General features: G+C 40.2%; 2 protein-coding genes across 2 annotated transcripts; one reads left to right on the top strand and one right to left on the bottom strand.

The window, feature by feature from the left end:
• Positions 1–175: 175 nt before the first annotated feature.
• plekhd1 (pleckstrin homology domain containing, family D (with coiled-coil domains) member 1) lies at positions 176–14121 on the top strand. Its single transcript, XM_017690714.2, has 13 exons — positions 176–432; positions 2128–2221; positions 3273–3362; positions 3458–3534; positions 4011–4102; positions 4390–4442; positions 4752–4846; positions 5282–5375; positions 6706–6908; positions 9126–9258; positions 10959–11103; positions 13019–13162; positions 13522–14121. The coding sequence occupies exons 1-13, from the start codon at positions 281–283 to the stop codon at positions 13674–13676; spliced, it is 1527 nt and encodes a 508-aa protein (XP_017546203.2). The 5' UTR covers positions 176–280; the 3' UTR covers positions 13677–14121.
• A 3158-nt stretch (positions 14122–17279) lies between these two features.
• On the bottom strand, positions 17280–26657 carry ccdc177 (coiled-coil domain containing 177). Its single transcript, XM_017690778.2, has 3 exons — positions 26379–26657; positions 22386–25562; positions 17280–18160 (listed from the first exon to the last, which is right to left on the bottom strand). The coding sequence occupies exon 2, from the start codon at positions 25554–25556 to the stop codon at positions 23049–23051; it is 2508 nt and encodes an 835-aa protein (XP_017546267.2). The 5' UTR covers positions 25557–25562; positions 26379–26657; the 3' UTR covers positions 17280–18160; positions 22386–23048.
• Positions 26658–27807: the final 1150 nt, after the last annotated feature.

Genomic DNA, 27807 nt, shown 5'->3' with positions numbered 1-27807 from the left:
TTAGAAAGTGTTCTTTAAAGCTCCCCCCTTTCTCTCTCTCTCTCTCTCTCTCTCTCTCTCTCTCTCTCTCTCTCTCTCTCTCTCTCACTCTCTCGCTCTCGCTCATCCCTGCTCTAATGTTCACGTTATCCGATGCCAGCTGCTGATGCCACTATTGGCAAACGCATCATTCCACCTCACTGAATTATTGGAAGTTTTCCTCATTGGCTTTGTGTGTTGTTTGTTTGCTTTAAAGCGTATCCCTCTATTTTTAACACCCCCCATCCCCTTTGAAAGTGCCATGTTTTCCTCATCCAAACCCTCTTTATTTTCCCCCTGGACCTCCATGGAGCAGGCTGATTCAGACGTCCTGGACATTAGCACTAAGGTGCAGCTGCATGGGGTGCTGTGGAAAAGACCCTTTGGAAGACCATCTGCCAAGTGGTCCCGAAGGTATTGCGTGGCACCCACTGTACACATCTGTTAAGAAGATATGGGATTTGCTAAATTTGGGATTTTATTTGCTCTTTGCTAGGATTGATGTTTGGAGCATCAAAGTGAATAGAACAGTCTGCCTTTATTTCTGCAGGACAATTTTAATTGTTACATTTGTTAAACAGTATTAAGTCTTTTCATCAATGTGTTGACAAGTTTGGTGATGTAAATGTTGAAAAATGTAGAGCACTTTGATTGAACTTCAGCACTGAACATGAAAAATGAAAACCTTTTATTTGGTAGAAATAATTTCAGAGGACAGTAAATGGACCTAGATGATTCCAATTACTGTGCAATTCACTACGCTCTGAGGCTGAGGATAAAAAATGCATTAGAGCCTTATTGACCTGTGTGCGCTTTAAATGTACTTTTGTGCTGAGCTACAAACATGCATTAAGATGTTCTATAGGAAGACACAAAGTGTCTCAGAATGTACACTGTACTCGGAATGTAAAGACTAATGCCAAGATGAAGATAATTACTCTCTTTGTAAATCAGTGCTTTGCCACTCCAGAGAAACAATTTCTTTATTTACTTTTGTGGTGTATGTTTGTTTAGTAAAAGAAAGAGTGCTGAGACATTCTCTCTCTTTTTTTTTGTGGACTGGTTATGGTTTCTATCAAATAATTGTTAAGATTTGTTTACTAGTCTGCTGTGTTAATATTCTGGCTTTGAAAATGTGTTATTATCTTCCTCTTACTGGGTAACGTAACCCTTAAGCTTTACATTGTAGACATTTTGCAGTATTTGTTTGTAACAACATCATGCTGCTAAAAATGATATCTTGGCATATGAAAAAAAAATGGGAAAAAATAGCTTAAATATGCCATTTTCTGCAATTTAATGCTCAATTTCTATGTATTTGCTGAGTTTAACATATTTGGAAAACAAAGTATATACATTATTACCTAACATTATGACCACCTCCTTGTTTCTAAGCTCATTGGCCATTTTATCAGCTCCACTTACTCTATAGATGGACTTTGTAGTTCTACAATTACAGACTGTAGTCCATCTGTTTCTCTGCATACTTTGTTAGCCCCCTTTTACCCTGTTCTTCAGTGGTCAGGACCCACATGGAGCGGGTACTATTTGGGTGGTGGATGACTCTCAGCACTGCAGTAGCACTGAGGTGGTGGTGTGTTAGTGTGTGTTGCTCTGGTCTGAGTGGATCAGACACAGCAGTGCTGCTGGAGTTTTTAAGCACCTCAGTGTCACTGCTGGACTGAGAAAAGTCCACCAACCAAAACTATCCAGCCAACAGCGTCCTGTGACCACTGATGAAGGGCTAGAGGATGACCAACCCAAACTGTACAGCAGCAGATGAGCTATTGTCTCTGACTTTACATCTACAAGGTGGACAGATAAGGTTCTCTAATAGAGTGGACAGTGAGTGGACACAGTGTTTAAAAACTCCAGCAGCACTGCTATATCTGATCCACTAGTACCAGCACCACACACACTAACACACCACCACCACATCAGTGTTACTGCAGTGCTGAGAACGATCCATCTAATAATATATTTATAACAAATGAGAAATATTAGATATATTGATTTTTTTCACTTGCAAAACTGATATTTTTTGCAGACCTCATCCTTGGCCTCTTGTCTCATTAGGCCTTTCTGACCATGTGCTCTTACATTGAATAGATTTTTCATCATTAAGGACAGCTTCCTGCTCTATTATGCTGAGAGTGAGAAAAAAAACTTTGAGACTAATAAATACTTCAATATCCATCCAAAGGTAAGTCCACCTACCTAGACTATACTGAAATTTACAATATAGAGCTATGCTATGTGGCCAAAAGTATGTGGACGTCCCTTATTGGGATCAAGTGTTTTAGCCACACCCATTGCTGACAGGTGTATAGGTGTAAGTCAAGCGCATAGGCATGCAATCTCCATAAACAAATGCTGGCAATGGAATATGTCATACTGATAAGCTCAGTGACTTTAAACATGGCACTGTCACAGGATGCCATCTTTGCCACAAGTCAGTTCATGAAATTTCTGCCCTGCTAGATCTGCCCCTGTCAACTTTAAGTGCTACTATTTTGAAATGTCTAGGAGCAACAAAAACTCAGCCACAAAGCAGGAGACCATGCAAACATACAGAGAGCACACAGCAAACATACTACCCTCTGTTGCATCACTCACTACATAGTTCCAAACTGAAAGCAACACTAGCACCATAACTGTGCACTGGGAGATTCATGAAATGGGTTTTCATGACTGAGCAGCCACACGCAAGCCTAAGACTATGTGTTATTGCAAGTGTCAGCTACAGGGGTGTAAAACAAACCAGAGTACCATTGTACTTTGGAGCAGTGCAGACATATTCTCTGAAGTGATGAACTGCACTCACAGTCTGATGGATGAATCTAGGTTTGGTGGAAGCCAGGAGAATGCTTCCTACCCGAATGCATAATGCCAACAGTAAAGTTTGATGGAGGAGGGATAACAATCTGTATTATAACAATTTTTTTTTCAGGGTTTAGGCTCGGCCCTTAATTGCACTGAATGGAAATGTTAATATTACAGAATACAAAGACATTTTAGGCAATTATAGATTATAGAGTCCAATTTTGCTGTAATCTTGTGGAAAGCTTTCCTAAAATAGTGGAGGCGGTTATAGATGCAAAGGGGATGGTGGTGGTGGGAGGGTATAACTCTCAACTCTATTATTATTAATACTCATGGTTTTGGAATGTGATGGTCAGGTGTCCACATGCCTATGGCCACACAGTGTACATCAGACTGAATATACTGAAGCCATTAAAATGAATTTTTTCCAGGGTGTTATTCCTCTAGGTGGATGTGTGGTTGAGGCTAAAGAAGACCAAGGCATGCCTTTTGCCATGGCTATCAACCATGAAGATTTCACTGTATGTACCATTTCTTCTGACCTACGCTACTGAGTATACAGCAATCAGAGGATTCTGAAGCATTGTATTGACATGGCTGTGTTTACTCTCCACAGGGAGAAATAGTTTTAGCAGCAGAGTCAGAGTCTGAGCAGAGCCAGTGGCTGGAGATGCTGCAAGAGTCGGGAAAAGTGTAAGAAACAACTTTCGCGTGGCCAGTTTATTGGAAACACAAACCTGGTAGCAACTCTATCATGATAGTGTACAGTTAGAGACTGTTGATCCACAGTTTTTGTTAGCTGTTCTAGGGCTAGGGCTGGGTATTGTTCAAAATTTGGATGAAAGTTGGTGCTGCTTAAACTAGAAATGAGTGTGTGGTGCTGGAAATGAGTATGTTTACAGATTGCGGAATGAAGAAGCAATGTTGATAATATGGGTAATGATATGGATTTTATTTTGAGCTCATTTTCATACATTTAAAAATTGCAAACGACTGTATGTAGACCTCTAAACCAGCTAGTGAGTTGGGTACAAAGTCAAAATACAGTGTTGTGTCTAATAAAGCATATAGTACATTTATATTTGCAAACCATCAGCATGTACAGCATAAAGCATAAAACATAAAGCATAAAAATTGTGCTTTTTAATGTATTATTGATTTGTCCTCAGCACTTGGAAGAATGCTCAGCTAGGAGAGGCTATGATTGAGAGTCTGGAGGCTCAGGGACTACAGCTGGCCAAAGAGAAGCAGGAGTACTTGGGTGAGTCTCATGAATGCATCAGAAGCAAAGAGACTTCAGTTAGAGTGGATTATGCTTGAAAAAGCTTTGGCCATTTGCTTTGCACATATAGTATTTTAGAACATATTTGAACATAGAGCACAGAACATATTGTTATGAGCAAGACCTAGTGTTCACAAAAGTAACTGTGTCAGCTGTAGATATATCTTTTTGCAAGAATAGTCAGTTAGCACAAAGTTTGTCTGTGGCAGTTTGGCTGAGATAATGGCTTAGCTGTAACATGGCTGGTTGTGTTTCTGTTTCTGCAGATAAACTCATGGAGGAGACTGAAGAACTGAGCCTACAGAGAGAACAGAAGGCGGTTAGTGTGTAGCTCTTGTTTATTTTAGAGGTACATATAAAAGTAAATGTTCTGTTTGTAGTGTTTTAATTCAAGCAGTTGATTTTATGTGTGTGTGTGCGTGCATGTGTGTGTGTGTGTGTGTGTGTGTGTGTGTGTGTGTGTGTGTGTGTGTGTGTGTGTGTGTGTGTGTGTGTGTGATTTTATGTATGCACCCACACTTTTCTATGTCAAATATCGCATGACAAATGTTACATTTCCCCAAATGTTTTTGCATGCTGCATGTTTATGCTTTCTGTGAGGGGATGTTTGTGTGTACACACATTTCAGGAGCTGGAGCGGCTGAACCAGGTGTTGGAGGAGGAGAAGCAGAAGTTTGAGGAGGTGGTGATTGAGCTCAGAGCAGAGCAGGAGCAGATCAAACTGTAAGCTTTACTTACAGTACTCATGCACTGCACATGCAATTGTTTATCTTGCTGGCTTTGTGACTTTGGAAACCATGTCATGTAGTGTGGAAAGAATAGTCTCTTAAAAATATAAGTTTCTAAATTGTTATTGGCTTGAATGTACAGTTCTAGACAAACCTCTGATTATAAAGGACTTTTACATCATGTGGAGGTTCTTTAAGTGTTCATTACAAGGATCTTTAAGTTCCCACATCTCATTTATAGTAATAAAAGAACCACTGAAAGGTTCTTTAGGGCACCAAGTTAGCATCGCAGCAAAGAACCATTTTTGGCATGTTTATTTTTAAAAGTGGAGTAACTGCCACAGCATAATTAGGTTTTAAGGACATGGTTTGCAAAATGCAGCTAATATAAAGAGAACAGTTTGTATGTAACCCTATGGTGTGTTGATAGGGATCTGGATGGGACAGCTCAGTCCCTGAAAGGAGTGGAGTCAGAGAAACAGGAGCTTCATAATCTCACTGTCCTGCTGCAGAAATCTCTTGAGGTGCAGAAAATTGGACATGTCAAAACTGGTTTGATTTGTATACCAGATTGACTGACATTCTCAATGATGATACTCATCATATATGATCAACCAGAAGGCCTCCATGTATACTTAATACACAGCAGTAGTAGTACACATTTACATTTACATTTATGGCATTTGGCTGACGCTCTTATCCAGAGCGACTTACAATTTGATCAGTTTATACAGGTAGGCGAAGGTGGTGTTAGGAGTCTTGCCCAAGGACTCTTATTGGTATAGTGTGGGGTGTTTACACTACAGATACAGTACTGTGCAAAAGTAAGAGACCACTCTTTCATTTAATTTTCAGGCAAAATGGCCTTTAAGAAGGTTACTAATTTTCAGTGTAAAAAAAAAAAAGCAGAAAATATAATTGTTAGATCCTAATGTCAGTGCATACTGATCAATGCACAATCCTGGGTTCATGACTAGGCCTTCATGACTACACAGATAGTCATGTAATCACAGATAGATTACACAGAAACTAAATATAATATTGTTTATTCAATATATAGTGCATTTGTCTTTGTTACACTTTCCATTCTTTGCAAGGAACTTGTCTTCCATTTTTCGAAGAAACCTGCCCACATTTTTCCACACCTATAAAGCGTTTAATCTTGTTTGGTTGTTTGCATTTTATTTTCTCAGAAATATCTTCAATTTTTGGTTTTAGATGCATATTAAAAAGAACTTTGCAAGGCAGCTAAGGTGTGTTTGGGTAGTTGCTTGTGTGAATATGTCAGTGACTATTTTGGGAACAAGTTTTGTTGGATCGAAGCAGCTGTAATTCATTTTATTTTAAGATTGGAAAGAGAAGAGTTAAAGAAGTCACAGCAGATGCACAAAAGTATGTGGACAAATTAAATATTGATAGATAGTATTGATAGATTCTTAGTGTTTCTGACACTGAATAACTGTGACTTGTACTTAATGGCTGGAAATTGAATGAATAAAGGGTGGCCCCTTACGTAGGTACAAGACTGTATGTATATATCCACTACACTAATACATGATCACTGAGGCCTTTTTAGGAATAGCTTGTACCTACACTCATTGTCTGTTTTATCAGCTCCCTTATTATATAGAAGCATACTGTATTGCTAGCCCCCTTACACACACACACACACACACACACACACACACACACACACACACACACACACATATATATATATATATATATGCATTTGTACATGTATATACCAAATCAACCAAATTGTTAAAGAACTTCAATCAGAGAAGTAGATTATGTTTGCACACACAGACTAGACCGCTTTGCAGTGCATGAAGAGTTTTTGTGCCTGGTCAGGAGCTGTCGAAGGAGAAACAGCACACTCTGGAGCTGCTCAGAGACCGCGGGTTGGCTGGAGCAGAGCTGGGCACTGCTGTTCAGGCTTCTTCTCCAAACTGTCAGCACCCCGAGGCACCAGAGGAGCAGCTGCAGGGCAACCTGCGCCACATCGAGGAGCAGATGAGGAGTGTGCTCAGAGAAAAACAGCAGGCTGAAGAGAGGTAAGAGTCCAATGAGAGACGTGCTCTAACACAAGCCTAACATTCTTTCCACAATGGAAAGCTCTAGACTAGCTTGCAAAGGAAAATATGTGCCACCATTGAAAGTGTTCATTGTAAAATGTGTTTGAAGGAATGGACAGATGTGTGAAGACCCCAGTGCCTCACCCCAGGTTCTATCAGCGTTAATGGAGGGCGGAGGTCACTAAGTGGAAATGTCCATTGATTTGCAAACAAGCAATCATATTGATCAGACACCAGTGAGTGCCATGCAATACTGAGGAAGTAAATTGACTAGAGGCTAGTAATGACCTTATATTCATGGCATGCGTGAGTGCAAGCTCTATTTCATGAACCATTTACACGAGAGTTCCATGTAGTAATAACACTTAACAGAGCTTTAGTTATTTTTCACAGTGCTTTTACTCAGGGCGATTAATTACCATCCAGTAGAGTTTGTGTGGCAAGCCCTGCAAAGTACTTCATGTATTTATTGCATTAGTGAGTCTCTAGTGATTTGAAAGCTTAGTTTTTTGCAGCCCCATCTAGCCAGGGCCGATATTAATGTACTCTAAGCTGCCTTTCAGAATTTCTGCAGTTCATTCGGTCAGTAAATGTGGATTTATTGCTCAGATTTACTTACAGCCAGAGACTTTCAGAGTTAGAGTGTCTTCATTTATATAATTTTCTGTCAAAACAGGTATTAAGTAGAAGTTATTTAGGTAACGCTTTATTCAGAGTGGTCTTTTGTAGATGATTATTAAACTCTTAACCAGTTAGACATCAAAAACTTATTAGTAAAGCAGCAGTAATGCAGCATCTGAATACACTGAAGTAAATATCTTGTAGATGTTCTGTTGATACATTACTTACATTAAGGAGAGGTATTGTCAATGTTACTTTAGATTATGCAAAACCCAAATTTATCCAACCTTACCCAAAACTTAACCCTCACCCTGGCCCTAATCCTAACCCTAACCTTAACCTCAACTCAAAACCTAACCCTCACCCTCATATGTTTTTGATATCCATTGAGTCCATTGAGTGTCTGTTTCATCTAAAAAGGCCACTCAAAATAAAGTGCCATCACTATTTAATTTTCAGCATTAGGACAAAAGAAGAAAACATGTATTTAAAGAAAATGACTGCTAAATTATGACTTATTATAATATCAACATTTCCAATATTTAGTATGTCCACTCTTTGGTGGCTTCCATTCTTTTTAGAAGATTTGCTTTCATTTTTTAAATTTTTTTTAATCCACCGTGGTACTTTTCCACACTTCTAAAGTTTAGTCTTAGAAGTTTGTTGAATTTTCTGCTTCTCACAGTCTAAACAATTCCAAACACCTTCAGTGATGTTAAGGTCTAGATTCTGGGGTGGAAAATCCATCAATCTGAGAGCAGCAACAGCTTCTTTATTCAATATAAAACGTTCTTCTTTTTGTCTACTTCCTTTTCTCAGTAGCTTCTGAACAGCTACACATCTTATCAAACCCATAGCGTTATGTTCATCATCTCACAGTGGAACGATGGCCAGAAGCGCCTGCAGAATTTTTTAATGTCAGATCTGAAGCAACAACGGAGTTTGATTTTCTTCTCTTTTACAATGAGGAAAGCTTTAAGTGCTGTTTATCTGATGGTGACTGTTTTGATGGTCTAGATCTCATATCTTTGGTGGTCTAGATGTCACATGGTATGTCCTTAAAACAAGTAACTTAATGGCCATTTTAACTGGAAATTAATTAAAAGATAATTAAAAGATAATCTCTGACTTTTGCACAGTACTGTACATTCAGAAAGCCTTTCCTACAATCATGAAAGGAGTTGGTATTCTATCCATGGCACTTCAACTTCATCAGGCTCTTATTTTCTGTTTTTTATCTACAGCACTGCTTTTTTTCTGTGCCTGAATCGAGGGAACGCTCAGGGAGGATCATGGTTTAGGGCAAAATCATAAGAGTTTCTGAACTACAGCAGGTGGTTCTAATCCAGTCCATATTTTGGTCATGTTTAAGCTCCTAATACACCTCAGCCAAGTGACATTCTTTAAACTTATTATTATTATTAATATTATATTGTATGGCTAAAGCTAAAATGTAGAATGGCTGGGGGTCTCTGACCGTTGGCGTCCAAACCTGTGTATTAATGCTTCCACCAGTTTTTCCCTCTGCAGTATGTGCATGTGCCTGTGAGTAAGTGCTCATTGTCCCCCCTGCAGGCTGAAGGAGAACGAGCAGCGGGCACAGGTTCTGCAGAAGGAGAGAGAGTTCTACTCCTCTCAGTCTCAGGCCCTGCAGCAATCCCTCAGCCAGCTCACTGCCGACAAGCAGCAGATTGAAGGCGAGCTGAAGGTCAGTTAGAGGCATGCTCCAGTTCAGGGCTACAACTAATGATCATTTTTATAGGCTATAAATCTATTGACTATAATTCAGTTAATTAATTAATAAAACCTTCATGCCATTTGCAGTTTATTCTCATTTTGCCTCTTCACAGCATCACCATCATTCAGAGTTCTGTCTGTATTATACTTTCATCTTTTATGATGCAACAGAATTAGAGAAGTCATATCACACATAATTCTTCCTCTAATGTTCTGCAATCTGTCACAGTAGCTGAGTGTATTATATAAATGTCACAGAGTGTTATAGAGTGCTGTTATATGATGTTTTTAAGTAAACAACAGATTGGTGCATTGGCTTTTTTCCATAATCATTGCCATCAGTGACTAACCATTGTTTAATCATTCATCCAATTACAGCACATGCCTGGAGAGAAAAGTATTTAAGAAAACAACTGGATGATTAATGAATCAGTGCACTGTAAAAAATTGCTCACATCAGTGAGTAAACATCCTTCATAGTCTTGTAAACTTCTGGCAACAGAACCGACCTACAAAGCAATTAGTGTCAGTTGACACATAAACTAAATATATGCATATTTATATGTGTAGTTTATCATCATTCTATACTCTTTAGCTGTAAAATATATCTACAATAACTATAGATATATAAGGATCATACTTTGTGTTCACAATAGTTGCTGTGGTTACATCAGTAGCGTACCATGACTACTGGAGATAGGCCTTTGGGCCATAAATGGCAAACCGTGGCCAGATATGACGGGCTGCTAGTGGTATATTAGCACCAAGCTATCAGCGATTCAGAGCATTTTTTTGCCCACTCTAGATAAAGTGAGGAAATGTAAAGCTTGTAAAAGAAATTTAACCTCCCTTATACAGGAGAGTGCCCCCATGTGGCCAATCACAGACCTACACAACAAAAGATCTACTGTAACAAAACAGACGTGATGTAACAAAAGAGGGAAAAGGCTATCACGACCAGGGGTTGTAACAGAACAAACATAAACTAAAAATTACATAATGTCTCTGAAGGCCTAATATTTATAAATAAATAGAATTACTGTAGAGGTACTCTATTTTTTTCTTCACCCAATATGAAGCACAAGCAACCAAAAGCAAAAGAGATATCAGGCCTTCTCAAGTTGCAGTCAGTTGCCAGTAATACAGGCCTTACAGTGTCCAGTAAGACTGTGTGCTAATGCACCTCTGTCAGACTGTGATGGTATTATTATATATACAGATGTATCTTAATGCAGTGTGTTATCAGGTTACATGGAATCTTGTCTGTGTCTGCACATCTATCGTTGTATTATGTATCAGTAGAAAGTCTCTATACTCTATTTTTGCTGTCTTTCTCTCCAGTGAACCACCAAATGCTTTGCAAATTTACAGGAGAGGGCAAAAACTTTCTTAATGTTTAATGTACGTTAATGGGCAATTGCCTGGATCAAGTGGAAAATAACAGCAATATGTGGGGAAAGAAAATAATAATATAAATTTTCATTTTGAAAATAAATTCATACATAGGCATGAGCTGCATGATTTTTATTTGTTTAACTAAAACCTTTTAAGCATTTAAGCTAATTTAATCATCAACATTGCTCTAAGATGATCAAAAACATGTATTTTTACATGCATCAGACTGCTAGTAATGTGTTTATGTTTGCATGTGTGTGCATATGTCTATGTCAGGCTGAGATGGAGTCCCGTGCAGAGTTGGAACAGCAGCTGAAGCTGGCTGAGGAGGCCCTGAAGGATCTGGAGCAGGGTCTGAACTGTATCGAGCGCAGCCACGAGAGAGACGAGAAGATGAGAGGAGATGTCAGCCACCTCCGCAGTGAGTTGAATCAGAATAAACCATGCATATTCATAACATCAGTTATCTGTCCTCTTCCAGAATTCCTGAATGGTTTCATCTCAATGCTGGCTGCCTCTTGCTGACAGGCAGACTAACTTTAGAGTTAGTAATTCTTGCTTTAAAGAGTCTCTATCTTTCTTTGTATTCATATTTCTACCTTAAGGTCCTCTTACAGCATTTGTGTGGTGAATCTACTGAAAACAGTCTTAACTGTTTTTGACACAACCGTTTTTAAACTTCTCTTTGTTTCATTAAAATGAAACAGGCTGGTTAAGGAGCTGTGATTTCTAAATGATCTCTGTTATGATTGGCTGTCCTGTATTGTGCATCATTCAAAAAACTGTCTGAGCTAAAACAGTCCTCATAACCTCAGTGTGAATGTGTGGAGCTAATCTGCTGTAGGCAGAAAAGACTGGTATATGTAAATGCTTTAGTCTAGCATCACAAAACATTCAATTTAAACAGGCTGTTTCTGCAGCTTAGTTTCCACCTTATGACTCGGATCTGAACAGAAACTTAATCAATGTTTAGATACTACTCAAACTTGTCTTATGAAAACAAGAGAAACATCATGCCATTTATAATTTTAAGTACAGTTTTATGTATTCTACCTCGATGTGGGTGATGTGAAGTATTTAAGTGTTTGGAATGTATTTGGCTGTTTTTTGTGTGTATGTGTCTGGTTTTTTTTTTCACACTTGTAGTATGAATGTAGTTATTCATCTTAACCTATTCGTGTTCAAATGTAGTATAAGGAGAAATGCCACAGCTTGTTTTGATTGGTAAAAAGTGATGAGGTATGTTTACCTTAGATGAACATCTAACTGCACCCTTTTGAAATTTTCATAGTTTGAGTTTTTAAATTTATTGTTATCACATTGTCTATTGTGCTAGTTGTCCTGTGTGCCAAAAAAGTGTACTTTATAATAAATTAACTGATAAAAACTATGTGATGGAAAATTTATTTGATTTGTTTTAGATTTATAATCAGGCAAGAACAGAACACTCAAGGAAATGCAAGGAAATGTAACAGGCCAGATATGGACATAATATGTATTATGAACTACTATGAATTCATTCATATGAATTACTTGTAGAAGCGGCTTAGAAAATGGATGGATGGATGGATGGATGGATGGATGGATGGATGGATGGATGGATGGATGGATGAATTACTTGTAGTTTCATTCAAATATGCTGTTTATCCATTTGTAACAAGAACTTTGACTTCGTCAAAGACAAAAAGACATTCCCACTCATCTAGTAATGGTATTAATTATAATACGGCATTGACATTTCCTTAGTACTATATTATGCTATTATGTTTCAATGCCAAATTATGCTACATTATAGTTTTCAATTGTCCTGCAATGGATTAGCGACCTATCCAGGGTGTATCCTGCCTTCTGCCCAATGACCGCTGGGATAGGCTTCAGCTCCTGCGACTTAGAAAGTGTGTGTGTGTGTGTGTGTCTATTCGCCAATGAAAATTCTTGATAGTGCCGTTTAACAGAGCATCACTCTTCATTTGGTGGCTACTATGAAACTAATAAGTAAGTAATATAGTTGTCTGTTCTGTTGTCCTAGTTATGGATTCTTAGGGTTTCAGGGACTTAAACAGCTTGGATTCTTATGTAATTACAATGATATCATGACTTCTCTCTGCAGACACTGTTGCAAAGTGTTTCAGAGATTAAACGTCCTCAGGACAAGTTCCATTGTAATATGTTTAATTACATATTGCACCTAGGGAGTTTAAGAAGGATTCATAATTCACCAGGCTTTATTAAAAACTGAACTCTGGACATTATCTTTTCAAAGTGAAAAGGCTCAGAGCGTTACTATTCTGTTGTTAAAGCTTTTGGATTAAAAATTGTGAGTTCTTGTTCTCCAGAGTTCTTTGAGGAGTGTATCTGTGCAGCGGAGATTGAGGCCAAGCTGCCTGCCATCATGAAGAACGCTGTGTATCTGCATAAAGCTGCTGCTCGCCGCATCAAGAGCTGTCGAGTCCAGAGACATACCTCCAGGCAACACTGGTGTGAGTCTCTCTCTCTCTTGCTCTGTATCTCTCTCTCTCTCTCTCTCTCTCTCTCTCTCTCACTCTCTCTCTCTCTCTCCCCTGCACACTCATTTACACTGTGACATATTAGTGTTACTTAATGTTCTACTTGGAATCATAAAGGGAAATTTTATATTGAATCACCTAGAAAAGTAATTGAATACTGCTGAACTGGCATTATGATAGACTATTTTCTGGTGGTGCGCTCCGGCGCCCTCATTAAATTTGGAGCTAAATGTAATGATTTCAGTCAGCGAAATGAACTCATTCCGCTGGCCTAACTCCCGTTCCACCCCCCACCCCCTGCCTTCTTGTCCTCCATTTACTCCTGTGTGCAGTGAAACACTCCAAGTCATTTGTCTGCCCACATGGCGAGGCTCCCAGCCTGGAGGACCTGAAAGAGACTGCCCGACGTCTGACCTCAGACAGCTGCTTTAGACAGCGCGTCTACACGATCATCACCCGCCAAGACACAGTAGAGTCTCAAGAATGAGAACAGTATGACATATTGACAGGTAGGGGTCCTTAAAAAGGTGAACACCTTTTTGTGGTTCACTTTAGTCCACAAGAGTGTAAATCCACTGTTGAAACATGCTCCAAAGAGTAGAGGTTCTACTGATTGTAGAATCAGTTACACTGTAAACGGTTAAAGGGGCCATATTCTGTGTTTTCATTTACTCATTTTTCCCCTGACGTCCATTTGTAATGTTTATGTTATGAGTATGTCATAATTCATTTTTGCATGTCTATTTTCCAGCCTCTTTGTCCTTTAGATTTAAACAGACCACTGTATTTCTGATTGGCTGGCATTTAAAACTGAGCTGTGGGAGGGTCTCACTGCTGTAGACTGAAGGGACAGTCGTATGTAAATAACATCATGGTTGTGATGTCACCACCTTGATACAGCCCCATTTCCAAAAAAGTTGGGATGCTGTGCAGAATGTAAGTAAAAACAGACTGCAATGATATGCAAATCATGTAAACCATATTTGTAAAGGAAAATACTACAAAGACAAGTTTGTTTTTTTGAAAAATAAATGCCCATTTTTAATTTAATGCCAACAACATGTTCCAAAAAAGTTGAGATGGAGGGATGTGTACCATTCACCTCTTCTTTTAACAGCACTCTGTAAGCGTTTGGGAACAGAGGAGACTCACTGCTGTAGTTTTGAAAGTGAAATATTTTTCCATTCTTGTTTGATATAGGATTTCATGTGCTCATCAGTTCAGGGTCACCTTGGTCTCATTTTTCAATTCATAGTGCACCAAATGTTTTCACTGGTGACAGGTCTGGACTGCAGGCAGGCCTGTTTAGCACCTGGACTCTATTTACTATGGAGCCATGCTGTAATAAATGCAGAATGTGGTTTGAAATACAGAATGTGGTCTTGCTCAAATAAGCAAGTGCTTCCCTGAAAAAGATGTTGTCCGGATGACAGCATATTTTGCCAAAGCATGTATATATCATTCAACCTTAATGGTGCCTTCACAGATGTGATATAGGGGTGCATTAGTGCACATGTACTCATGATACCATCATGAATACTGGCTTTTGAACTGTGCACTGATAACAGGCTGAGTGGTCTTTAGCCCAAAGGACAGTGTCCATGATTTCCAAAAAGAATTTCAAATTTTGATTTGTCAGACCACAGGACACTTTTTCATTTCCCCTCAGTCCGTTTTAAATGAGCTCAGGCCCAGAGAAGGTGGCGGCATTTCTGGATCCTGTATATGTAGTTGCTTCTTTGCACTTGGAGTTGAAACTAGCATTTGTGGATGCAGTGATGAACTGTTTTCACAGACAGTGTTTTTCATAAATGTTTCTGAGCCCATGCAGTGATTTCCACTACAGAATCATGTCTGCTTTTAATGCAGTGCTGCCTGAGGGCCCAAAGAGTATTTACATTTACTGCATTTAGCAGACTCTCTTATCCAAAGCAACTTACAAGAAGTGCTTTGTCTATCTAGAGAAAGTATCTTTGCTAGTTACCAATAGGTTAGAGAGAAAATTTAATTTATTAAAAAATTATGGCCAGCAAATGATTTTTGGCCTTGTCCCTTGCATGCAGAGATTTCTCAAGATTCTCTGAATCTTCTAATGATACTATGTACTGTAGATGATGAAAAGCAAAAGTTCTTTGCTATTTTATGTTGAGAAATGTTATTCTTGAACCGTTGCACTTTGCTCATGCAATCTTTCACAGAGTGGTGAACCCCTCCGTAACTTCTGAAAGACCTCTCTGAGATGCTCTTTTTGTACCGAATCATGTTACTGACCTGTTGCCAATTAAAAACCCAGTGTTTTTATTACACAACTTTATCAGTTTTTTTGTTGCCCCCGTTCCAACTTTTTTGGAATGTGTTGTCAGCATCAAATTCAAAATGGGCATACATTTTTCAAAAAACAATACAATTTCTCAGTTTCAAATTTTGATATTTTGTCTTACTATTTTCAATGAAATAAAAGGTTTACATGATTTACACATCATTGCATTTTGTTTTTATGTACATTTTGCACAGCATCCCAACTTTTTTGGAAATGGTGTAAATTCAAATATTTTGGGCACCTTTGGCCAAACATACTTCTCATCTGTTTTGCAAACGTTCATGCACAATTACTTATACTTTACATAAATAATTAATTTGGCCTAAACTGACTCAGAACTGGTTAGGCAGGTCAAGAACTATCATTAGGAATAGTCTGCAAAGGACCTGCAGAATGGACCTGCACAGTAGGTTGTGTCAGCTATATTATGAATATTTTTTTGTAAAAACATGATATGCATGGTAGAGTCCTCAGAACGAAACTTTACTTGCAGCTTTGTCACAAAAGACAATGTCTGAAACATGCAAAGTAACACAGAGGAATTTTGGAAATGTGCTGTGAACTGATGAAGTGAAATGGAACTCTGTGGAACTCTCGTCATCATCAAAGTTATGTTTGGAGAAAAAAAAGAAGCAGCATTTGAAGAAAAGGACACCTTGCCAACTCACTAACATAGGGGTGGATCTGTTATGCTTTAGGGTTGTGTGACAGCCAACAGCACAGAAAACATCGCACAGGTAGATTGAAGTTGGATTCCACAAAATAATAGCAAATCATAGAAGCAAACATAACACATATCAGTCAAGAAACAGACGCTGAAAAGAGGCTGGCTTCTACAAAATATCACAGACCTAGAACTAGGCAGGAAAAAAATTACATCAAGAACAGAAAACCCTAAATCAAGAACAGAAAGACTAGCTGGCTGCAAAAGGCTTTGCAAGCTGCGATTTTTGGGAGTGTTACTAAGTGCTGACTCAGTAGTGTGTCCAAACCTTTGCACATACCACAATTAGTATTTTATTATTATTCTCTCTTTTGAGTTTATCAAATATTAAGTAACTGCATTAAAGTTTTTAGAAAATGTTATTTTATCCTTTGCTCCACTTCAAAAATCAACTAAATATATAATTTGACCAGGGGTGCCCAAACCTTTGTATACAAATGTAGTTTCAATATATAAATGTGTGGACCAGGTTTGAATGGTACACTTTAAACTTTAACAACATCTATACATAGTACACCAAACTTGTTTATTAAAAAAGTAAAGTTTTTCAATGATATGGCCCCTTTAGGATGAGCTCCACCAATGGTTCAGAACCAATAAGCCTACTGTATGTTTAGCTTACTGTAACGGAAATGACATAGCAGGTGCAATACAAGGCCAAATCAGTGGACTGGAAGCAGCAGATTGCTTAGAGTTACTGTCTGTTTATTAGGGTCATCATCTGTTTGTTAGGATCAGCATCTGTTAAAAACCTCTGTTTTTGACTCTCTGCAACCCAGAATGTGTTGATATTTAATTAAGATATTTAGTTAAGATGTTAATATTTTGATGACAAGTAAAGGCTTTTGTTACTGCTTGAAAAATGGCAGGCAGCCTAAAGTATGTTTCTGTTTTAATACAGAAGATCTAGGAAATACAAAGTGAGCCAACTGCATGATCCTCTTTTGTTTCAATTTAATCATATGTACTGTATATTTCCTTAGATGAGAAATGTTAACATGTGATGATATCTCCAATAAACGATCCAAAAAAGCCTGGACACATAATACCACTCATGGAAAAGATCTGAGTTTATTTTTCTTTCATCATTCTTACAGTGTGTCCTGTTCAAAAAACAGCATTTGTAATTTTAAATAAATCAATCTGTATGTTGCTGCTTGTGCACTTCCATGGTTTTGTCGTACTGGTAAAAGCTGAAGAGAGTTGAATCTTTGTACTCTTATGACGTTCAGAAATAAAAAGAGCAAAAGTGTGGTGCTAGGCCAAAAAATATAGCACCTCAACTGACACACTTGTAACATTATCACAATTTGTCAGGCTAATTGTACAGCATATACTATTATGGAATATTCCAGCCTACCTATTGTGAGAACCAAATAATTCCAGGTGTAATAACATTTATTAATCATTCTTTTTGGCTTTGCTCTACTTTGCTCATAAGGGAATATAAGATATGTATTATATGTATATGCATTACTCACATTTTCACTGTACATCTTGAAAATACCCTGTATTGTCAATATAAACTGCAAAAGCATAATGCATGATATGAAATTAAGCTTTAATTTACAGCCTACATTTTTCACCAAGCACCACTTTTTTGCTTCCAGTTAGCCATCCTCAAAACTGTAACAGAAATACAGAAATGAATGGCTCAGATGAAAATGTACAGATGAAAAAGATATTTCCAATTATTTGTCCTGTACTCTTTACATCAATGGCTGATTCTGTAGTTGTTCTTCAAAAAAATATACGGTTTTAATGCTTATCAAAGTCACATTTAAATCACACTTAGCTTAATCACCAGTAATACTGGAGAGGAATACGGGATCACAGGCATTCTAGCGTGTTCACTGGGGACAGTCTGTCAGATGAGTTGATGGATGCCATCTTCATCATCATCTCCACTTCTACATAAACATGTAGCCTGAGAAACAAACCAGATCAGTCTCTTAATATTTCCTGTTCACCAAAATAAATGTTACAGATCCATTAACAGAAACATTTGAATGTGACTATGTTGATTATGGGTTGGATTCGAGGTTGCTTCTTGCTAGTGGTATAAGCTAGGATTGGGCAGTATCCACTTATTTAATACCTTCAAATCGTCTACAATTATTAACACAGTATAGGCTATTACTGGAGTTGGGGGGTGGGGGTGTTGTAAGTGACGCAAAAGCATTTATGATGGCTTAGTTGGCTTACATGGTCACCAAATTGGTGAACACTGCACAATTTTCAATGCTTCATTCAATACATTATAATGGAGCATTTTCAATTCTAGCTAACTAAAGCACCGACACAAGTTTAGATAATGGTAAGTCAAATCTGAGGGAGTGAAGTTAGGCAACTGGCGTACAAATGACAGAAAGGCGAAATTAAACTTGGTCTGTGCTGTTGGGATACGTAGCTTGATCGGCTAACAATGTTAGCTTAGAGAGCGGGCTACAGACCTTAATGGTACCACACATCACAGAACAGACTTGATTCTGAGTAAAGCTAACAAGAGCTTAGTTAGGTGGCCAAAGGTGCCACACAGCATAGGATTGGTTCCAGCTAACTAATGCTAAAATTAGAGGATATCTGCAAGTGCCTGATGAAAGAGTGAAAGCCGACATCAAATGTTCTGTGGTGTGTGTAGCTCTTAGCCATCACTGAGCCACTATCCTGCTTAGTTATTCTGAGTACTGACCAGCAAAGACAACATACATTGTTTTTAAGATGCTGGCATGCTGGTCAACTAACATAAATATTCTGGGTGACCACCTAAACCAGCGCTAGATGAGCATTTTAGCAGGGAGGTTTTTCCTGGCTCTGATGTTTTCCTTCTTTCTGTCAGCACCACCTATTGGGGGGTCAGTCGTGGGCTGGAGATTAGGGAACTGGCCCTGTGACTGGAAGGTTGCTGGTTTGATCCCAAGCACCGATGGTCCATGACTGACTGAGGTGTCCTTGAGCAAGACACCTAACCCCCAGCACCATGGATTGGGCTGCCCACTGCTCCAGGCATGTGTGCTCACTGCCCCCTAGTGTGTGTGTATTTACTAGTGTGTATGTGGTGTTTCACTTCATGGATTGGTTAAATGTGGAGGTGGAATTTCCCCGGTTGTGGGAATAAAAAAGTAACACTTAACTTATTGGTGAGCTCCCACACCACTAATCAGTGAACCCGGCAGAACATTAAGAAGTAGTATGTGTTCATTTGGACATTCAGACAATGAATGTAAATAGGCCACATTATAATTTTGAAATATTGCCATCATTTTTAAATACTGTGGGCATACCTTTTTACTGTTACACTGTCTGACTGTCGGACCACACTTCCTTTATTGAATTTTTAGTCTTTTTTTTAAACTTCAGAAAAAAAGTAGAAAACGTATACTTAAAATAAACCTACACCAAAGTCTCAATAAGTACATATATTATTACAATTTTAAGTATTTACTGTGTTCACCCTTTGCCTTTATTATAGCTTCCACTCTTGTTAGGGGACTTTCTTGTTTTTCAAAGAAATCTGCAGGGATCTTTTCCCACACCTCCAAAGTTGGTTCCACGTTTTGCTAGTCATGATAAGTCATGATAGACAGGATAATTCTAAACACAATCAGTGATCAATGATGATGAGGACTGGCCTCTGGAGAAGCCAGTCTATTATTCTGAGAACACCAGCAGCTTCTTTGATTTGCAGAAAAACATCTGTGGATATTTTCAGATGTGAAGCAGAAGTGAAGCTTGAAGAACTGTTTATAAGATGAGGAAAGTTTTGGTTTTCTACCAGGTATTGCCCTTAATCGGAGTCCTGTTTTCTCTGTACTTTTGAATATTGTTTTGTAAACTGTAAATACATCCTCAATATAAGTAACATACTTAAATGATGCTTTGACTGGAAATGAAATTAATATAGCGTGGTCTCTGACTTTATTGCAGTACTGAATACTGCAATGTCCCATTACAAATGTCACATGCAAAAATTACAAATGTATTTTGTTTTAGTTAAAGCTGTTATGGTACATACATTACATTGGATTTACTTGATTTTAAATGCTTGCATTATTTCGTTATAAGTAATACATATTACATCAACACAGTTACTACTCAAAGTAAGTATGTTGAAGGACAAAATCATGATGATGTAATATGTTGTATTCATGCACTGCATATTGGCCACTGAACAGGAGTGACACTGTCTGTGTCCAAAGCCAATTTCCTTCCTAGACAATAAAACAATGAAGTTTATCTGATCTAAACTGAATCAGGTAAATTCAGTGCAATATCTACAATTGTTTATGCTTATATTGTGACTCAGTAGAAAGCAAAACATTCCTAAATTGACAAAACAGTCTGCATGCAGTAGGATTATGTATCTAATTTATTAAAATAAATTTGAAATAAATGCGCCCCCCCCCCACCAATCTGGATTAAAGGATTGTTAAAAAAAAAACAAGGACAGAGAAGCCGGGATCATGCTGGGTCATGCTCTGATAGGATTTCACTGGTAGCCATGTCCAGGAATGCAGAGTACAGTGCTTTTCCACAGATATCAATCTAAGCTGTCCTCCAATCTTGCCATCTAAAAATGGGCCAGGATGAGATGGCACTTTCAGCTTTGCATGGTGGGAAAGAGCTGTGTAAGACTCCACCCACACCTCCCTCACTGGCAACTCGCTCACATTCCCATGATCCCTAGTGATTTCATCAAAGGCCTGGGCCACCAGCTCTATCGCACATTGCTATGGCAACTACTGTATAAAAGTGAAATTCATTATCTGCACTCCTCTTCCTTTTATCAGTCAATGAAATTTAAGAAACAGTCATTCTTTATCTGTTGCAGATTTGTTTGGCTGGAATTATCTGACTGCAGGTAGTTGTTTCTGTTTGCCTGGAGGCCACACATTTTATATTCAAATGGTGAACAGTACACTCACTCATCTACTGACAGACAAGTGGTGTGACAGAGCTGGGAGGAATGTTGGGTGAAAAGATAAATAGAAATCTGCATTAGAGAAATACAGGTCAGTTCAACAAAAAAAACATTCCTTGATGTGATGATTAAGGGACAATTAAAGGAATACTCATTTCCTTACAGCATACAGCATTTTTTAACCTTGTCTCTTTCTGTAGCAGCAGAGAAACCTTAGGGAATTGTAAGCCTTCAGAGAATGCCTAACGATTTCTGTGAAATACTTAAAAATACATCTTTATTTTTTACTTTATTTTTGTTTAATACAAGTGCCATGCTTGTTAAAAACTGCAGGTATTGTGCGCTTTGGATGAAAGAAAAAAAAAGAAACAATAGTTACATTCTTGAAATGCCCTACATAAAATGATCCAATCAGGACTTGCTTTATCTAGGTACAGCTAGTGAGCTCTCACACTGGGTAGGACTTCAGGAGCTGCATTGAAGGCCCGATATGTCAGATTAACCAATAAAAAAATTAGGTACTGAAGGAATGTACTGCCGTGTTATATGCTTTTACTGCTGTGTTATGTACTGCTGTATTCAGTATTTAGTTAATGTACCCAGAACATTCTCAGAGCTGACAGTGACAGATATCACTGACTGCAAGTTTGACTGGTAGCCTGATGAATGCACTTTGGTCACCACCTCTGTGCCAGGGCTCTTTACTGAAGAAGCCACTGCAGAACTGCTACAAGGTAAAACATGTTGATGCCTGTTATAACCTTCATGTAAAGTAATGGAATGACTTTTACAAGCTTCAATGTGTTGGCATTAATGTATTGCTAGTAAACTACTAGAATCTCAAAGTAGAAATGACTATTATCATCAAGGTGTTTTTTGCTGTCCAACTTTTAGGTTTTGTTATCCAAACTGAAGGCCTAGTCCTGGTTACCCACTGATCTGTAGCAGTAGCTATGGAATATAATGGACAATAATCATTCTGTGCTTAGAAACAAACAGAAAATCCACTGACTTTGGGGGATCAAAACACTTATCATATAAGCCAATGGACAGCACCTGTGCATTGATTTCTACTATAAGTTCTGAGTCAGCGGGATTTCTTTTCTTTTTTTTTGATGTACACGAAAATGCATCAAACTTTGTCTGTGGTAATCAACCATATGATACAGATGTGGCTGATTCGGCTGAAAATGCTATAGCATTCCTTGAGGCAGATAAAAGTAGAACATACCTGATTCTGACACAATGAAGAATGTCAGAGCAGGCTCATGGATCCTGATGCTGAACCAAGGCTTAACTGCTTCATCAGCAGCTGGACTGTGCTGAGATCACTCTTTGCCATGTCACCACTCAAGACCCGCTCTGTCAGCACTTCACTGTTGTAACAACGCACACAGGCAAGTCACGGTTTGTGGTCAGCAAAGATTTTAGAAAAGGAAATCTCTAGGACGTCTAGCAGGGTCCTGCATTCAGTTCAGTCTTAAGAAACGGTCTGCTTTCTCTTTTGTTCCTTTTAAACAAAATACACTGTCAAAGTTGTAACAGTGGCCAGCTGACTAGTAAACAATAATCTCTTTAGAAACAGTCCTTGGTTCAATTTGGCTATTTGCCAAGTTTAAAAAAGGAAAAAAAAAAACAGGCATGTCCTAGCAAACGACTCATCCACACAATCACAAAGCACTGAGGGTCCAGGCAATAAAAATAAGGGGAAAATACTTCAAACATGATAAATTGTCCAGCAATTGGGAATAACCATGATTCAATGACATGAGATATGATACTTGAGGACACATCCAGCTTTGCTGTGGGCCTACTTCAGTGATGAGGCTACCATGGAAGCTCAAGCAGCTCATTACCAGCAGCAGGTAGATGGGAAGAGTAAACAGTGTTCATCTCACTTTTCATCTAAACTAGCTTTTAACTGCGCCTCCAGGACCATCTTGTCAAACGTACGCATGTTTGTTTCTTCTCGCACTCGGTCTCTCACATGGAAGGAGGCACGTGCCACTGACCGGGCGCTTTCTAGCACGGCACGCTTTTCACGGAAAATCTGTTCACTTTTCTCCAGTTTCCGCTCGATGGACTGCAGCAGCTCAAGACGCCTCTGCTGCTCTTCTTCCTCCACCTTCTGACGGTTCAACCTCTGAAGGCGCTCTTTCTCCAGTCTGCTTTGCACTGCACGCTGGGCCTTCACTTTTGCCCTCTCCTCTGCAACTTGTGCGGCCTGTTGCGCGCGCTTTTCCGCCTCCCTCGCGCGTGCCTCCATCTGTTCTTTCTGATGCCGCTCGCGTTGCTCTACTACCTTCCTCGCTTTCTGGATTTGCTGATCCTCGCGCTTGGCTTTCTCACGCAGCTCCTGTCCTCGCCGTTCCTGGATCTGCTCATAGTTCTCCAGGGAGCGGCTGAGCTTCTCTTTCGCCAACCTGCGTGCTTCCTCACGTTCGTCGGCCTCACGTCGTGCAATCTCCTGGATGAGGGCCACATGCCGTCGCTTCTCTGCACGGTTGAGCCCACGGCGCTCCTCTTTGACCTGGTGCTCACGCTCTTGCCTCTTCAGTTCTGCAATGGTCAACTTCTCCTTGAGAAGCAGCTTCTCCTGCTCCAGTATGGCAGTACGTTCTTCTTCCATGGCTCTGAGGTTCTGCTCCTGTGCAGCCTTCTTCTGCTTCTCCTCGCGAGCAGCCTGCTGAAGTTTCTGTAGCCTGCTTCGTTCCTGTTGCTCTGCTAGCTCTCTCCAGCGCTCCTCGCTCTCTGCCACTTGCCGTAATTTGGCAGCTGCTGCTTCCCGTTCTTGCTGGCTGAGTCGGCGCTGCCTGGTAGAAACCTGAGATTGCCAGGCTCTCTGGCACTGCAGCATGACCCGTTGTTTCTCTCGTTCCTCACGTTCACGCCGCAGCTCCTCCAGCCGGCGTTCACTGTCCCACTGCAAATGTGCAACATAGCGTGTCTGGCTCATGATATCTTCCTCTTGGTACCTCGCTAACATCAGTGCCGCAATCTTACGATCACGCTCTGGCACAGCCTTGAGGCCACGTCGTTTGACCTCTTTTACAATGCGCTCCACCTTCTGCGTAGTCTGTGGAGAGTGGCTCAGATCTCCCAAGCTTAGGCTTCGACCCATCAGAGAGTTGAAGGTAGCTAAGGTACGAGCACGGGGACTGGAAGTTTTACCCCAGTAATCCCGAGTTCCGTCCCAGCTGTAAGAGGAGGATGCTGACTCTGAAGAGGCACAAGTGGTTGTAGCTGTGGTAGTGGTCGAAGTAGTAGAGGAGCTAACTGTTTCCCGTCTTCTTTGTAAGGATTCTAGAGAGTGGCTTCTTTCTCTGACTTTTGACCTGGACATAATGTGTCCATTGTGCTGGGCAAATGGACTAGTGATGCCATTGGCAGGACTTTGTGCTGCAGATTTTGATACAACTGGTGCCAGTGATGTTGGCATCCTTGGAAAAGAGGAGGGCTTTGGTGTTGATCTGGGAAAGGTATTCGAAGACTTTGTGCTAGAAGTCTTTTTAGAGACGGGTGCCGCAGTTGCTGGCTGAACTGGTTTTGCTTGTACGGATCCTTGAGTTTTTCCATCCGCTTCAGTAGCAAGCGACTTCGACTGCTTTACCGCGTGGCCAGAACTTACTGGATTAGCTTTTATGGGCTGAGCTGGACTAGATTTAGGGGAGAAACCTGCACCTGGGGCAGACATTTTTGATAACGATTCAGAGCTTTGAGGCATGCTTTTTGAGGTGGGACGTGAAGATGCCGTTTTTGATGGATCACTGTTAGCAGGTGACATTTTGGGCACAGGGCCAGAGCTAGCAGGACCACGACCGCTTTGCTGAGACAATCCAGCATTGGTTGTATCTTGAGGCTTCTCTGAAGCCAATGATCTGCTGCTATTGTTGAGCGCTGCCTGAAGGATTCTTCTCTTCTCCTCCTGAACTATCCTCTCACGTTCCTCCCTGCAGTGTCTCAGTTTAGAATGTCGGTCCCTCTCGTACACCTCAAACATCCCTGTGGCTACACGCATGCTTCGGCCAGGTGCCTCACGAGCAAAGTCAGACAGCGGTCGAGGCAGAAGCTCCACAGGTTTGACTCCACATCGTGCACATGCTTCAAGTGAACGAGGGCTGGTGAGCACATAGCGGCTGCCTTCTGCGGCTGGTGAATCGAAGTTATACAGGTCCAGATGCAGTTTAGGGTGTTCAGATTCACTGTTTGGTGGTTGGCTACCTTGAGGGCTCTGTGCTCGTTCAACTCCCGCTTCTTCTTCCATGCTGCCATGAGTAGGCACTTCTTTTTCTCCATCATCACCCTGCTCAGGTAGACAAGGTGCTTCAGAGGCTGCAGCTGGGGTCTCAAGCTGAGTGTCTCTGATCTTATTCTGGTCCTCGGGTTCCAGTGGATCCACCATGGTGGGCTGTAGAATGAGGTGAATAAAGGTGAGTGAAGAGGAAAGACAGCTGACCTACTATTGGTACTTAAGTGATGGAAGTGTATCAAACAGACAGATTTTCAGGCGAGAATCACAGGGATTATATTGTTCTGGCTAGATCAGAGCTTAAGGGTGATGCAATCCAAGGATAAGGGATGCGGCCCAGCTTGCACATGCATTCATGTTTTACGGTCTGATGTGTTGGGAAGGCCTAGCCGCCTCAGGATAAATGCATAAGTCTGCATGCACAGTGGGCAACAACAAGGGTGATGAAGTCATATGTGTGCTATTTTTGGAGTCAGTAATTCTGAACATGGTTAACATATCTATCTATCTATCTATCTATCTATCTATCTATCTATCTATCTATCTATCTATCTATCTTATCTGTTCATCCACATCATCCCCCACTCGACAGTTAGCACACGATCTACTCCACATTAATGCGTCAGAAGACAACTCACGCGTAAACGAATTATATATGCTATAATAAACACCATTTGCCCTTTCGGAGTTCATCCCAACGTGAAGCATCCTAATTTCGAATTTAGCATAATCCAGATTATAGCTCATAGGAGGTGTAGGTTTGCCACACTAAACAGGTTACACGACATATTGTTTACATGTATTTAAACGAAATGAAGCTTGTAAACAGCCTAACGTGAACCATCTTGCCAAACAGGCCCAGTACTGAGACCCAGAACTGCAGCACCACGGCAAAGCAGTTCCTGACAAACAACACTCAGATCAGTGTTTATGAGAAGAAACTGTATCAGAAATGCGTCTCAAGCCACAACTGACCTCTCCGCTCGCCGAATGTTTTCAGAACTGTGATGACCTGATCCAAGCAGATGCATGCAGCCCCCCTTCCACCCTGCATAATAACCGTGGGGGTTACAGGGGGTGCATTGCGCTGGTGCTCTTCCTCCTGAGCTGAATGAATCGCGACTCTCGGTCGAGTTCAAATGGACACCAAAATCGCAAAATCAGTCAAATGTCTCAGTGGCAGCTCGTTTATGGTCCTTTTCCCTCTTTCCTCTTTCCCGCATCAGTCTCCTCCTGGCGCTATTTTCTTTCCTCACACACCTGTATTCCGCCATTCCCACCTCCTGCAAGCTGATTGGCTAGTTTTACAACTCTTCCTATGTGGAGATTGGCCGGTAGCATCCATATTTCAGTTCAGCACGCCCTCTAACCAATCCTAGCGCAGAGAAGGGATGTTACTGGCCAATCGTAGGTCAGGAGGCGTGGCTTTCCGGAATACGGGTGGGAAAAGCTCAAACGCCTGCACCTGCTGTTCGCCATTCGCATCTCCTGCGTCCATGCTCCGCCTCTCTGTGACAGAAGGCTAAAAATATCGAGCACTTTCTCCCCTTTGTCAGTTCAATATGGCCTCTTCATTCACTCGCTCTCGGGATGGGGGAACAGGCTTAGTTCAACTAATAGACAGTACCCCCCCTGTTTTTATTAATGTATATATGTATATATCTGACCCAGGTTGTGAAATAATAGAATAACAAGAAAAGAAAGCCAAATCATTATATAGCTTACAGATTTGTCTGCACGAAAGCCAGATCTGTTCTGTGTTTAGAGCATCATATAGAGTCCTAGCTATAAACAGGGGGTTCTGGGGGTCCATAACGAAGTTAAATATCCAGGTAATATGAATCTGCATCAGTAGTTTCTCTTTCTGCTTTGAGCCCCTCGCAACGGATGTTGTAGTCAGCCAAAGCATACACAAGAGGGCGCCAAATGCTTATGACAGAACGGTGAAAAGCCTGCATGCCTCAGTTCTGCTCAAGGCCAGTGTTATCCTCCCTAATGACTGGACTGGATCTCACAAAGCAGGACCACTCAGTTGCCCAGATAACGTAAGTCCAGATATCAAGACTGCCCAGTAGGATAAAAGATAGGGCACAGTCTTACTAAATTTTGCTCACTTTTAGGCTGATTTGCCAAAGCACTCCATCCTGGCTTTGTGACAAACCTTGCAGCATCACCCAAATTTAAATAAGTCTTCCTCCAATCTCCTAGCCATATTTTTAATAGATGAATTCATATGTTTTATTATTATTTTATTATAGTCCACTGCAGTATTTTTGGTGGCCTCCATAAAAGGACCATGAGTTGCTTTTTTTTTGTCCACCGAATACATTAGAGGAAGAGAAATTCAATCCAATTCGTTCTTTTGTTTTGTCAACATGCAAAATGATTCCAACAATCTGAGCAT

Source organism: Pygocentrus nattereri, chromosome 10 (genome assembly GCF_015220715.1).
Source record: "Pygocentrus nattereri isolate fPygNat1 chromosome 10, fPygNat1.pri, whole genome shotgun sequence".
NCBI classification, from domain to species: Eukaryota; Metazoa; Chordata; class Actinopteri; order Characiformes; family Serrasalmidae; genus Pygocentrus; species Pygocentrus nattereri.
Note: the sequence above shows the minus strand (reverse complement) of the source record. Positions and strands in the feature narration are given on the sequence as shown.

Bases quoted from the DNA above. Each gene is read 5' to 3' on its own strand.
- plekhd1 (XM_017690714.2), top strand. From the start codon at position 281: ATGTTTTCCTCATCCAAACCCTCTTTATTTTCCCCCTGGACCTCCATG. The intron at 5,376-6,705 runs GTGCAGAAAATT...GTGCCTGGTCAG, and splicing joins TGCTGCAGAAATCTCTTGAG to GAGCTGTCGAAGGAGAAACA. The intron at 6,909-9,125 runs GTAAGAGTCCAA...TCCCCCCTGCAG, and splicing joins AAACAGCAGGCTGAAGAGAG to GCTGAAGGAGAACGAGCAGC.
- ccdc177 (XM_017690778.2), bottom strand. From the start codon at position 25,556: ATGGTGGATCCACTGGAACCCGAGGACCAGAATAAGATCAGAGACACT.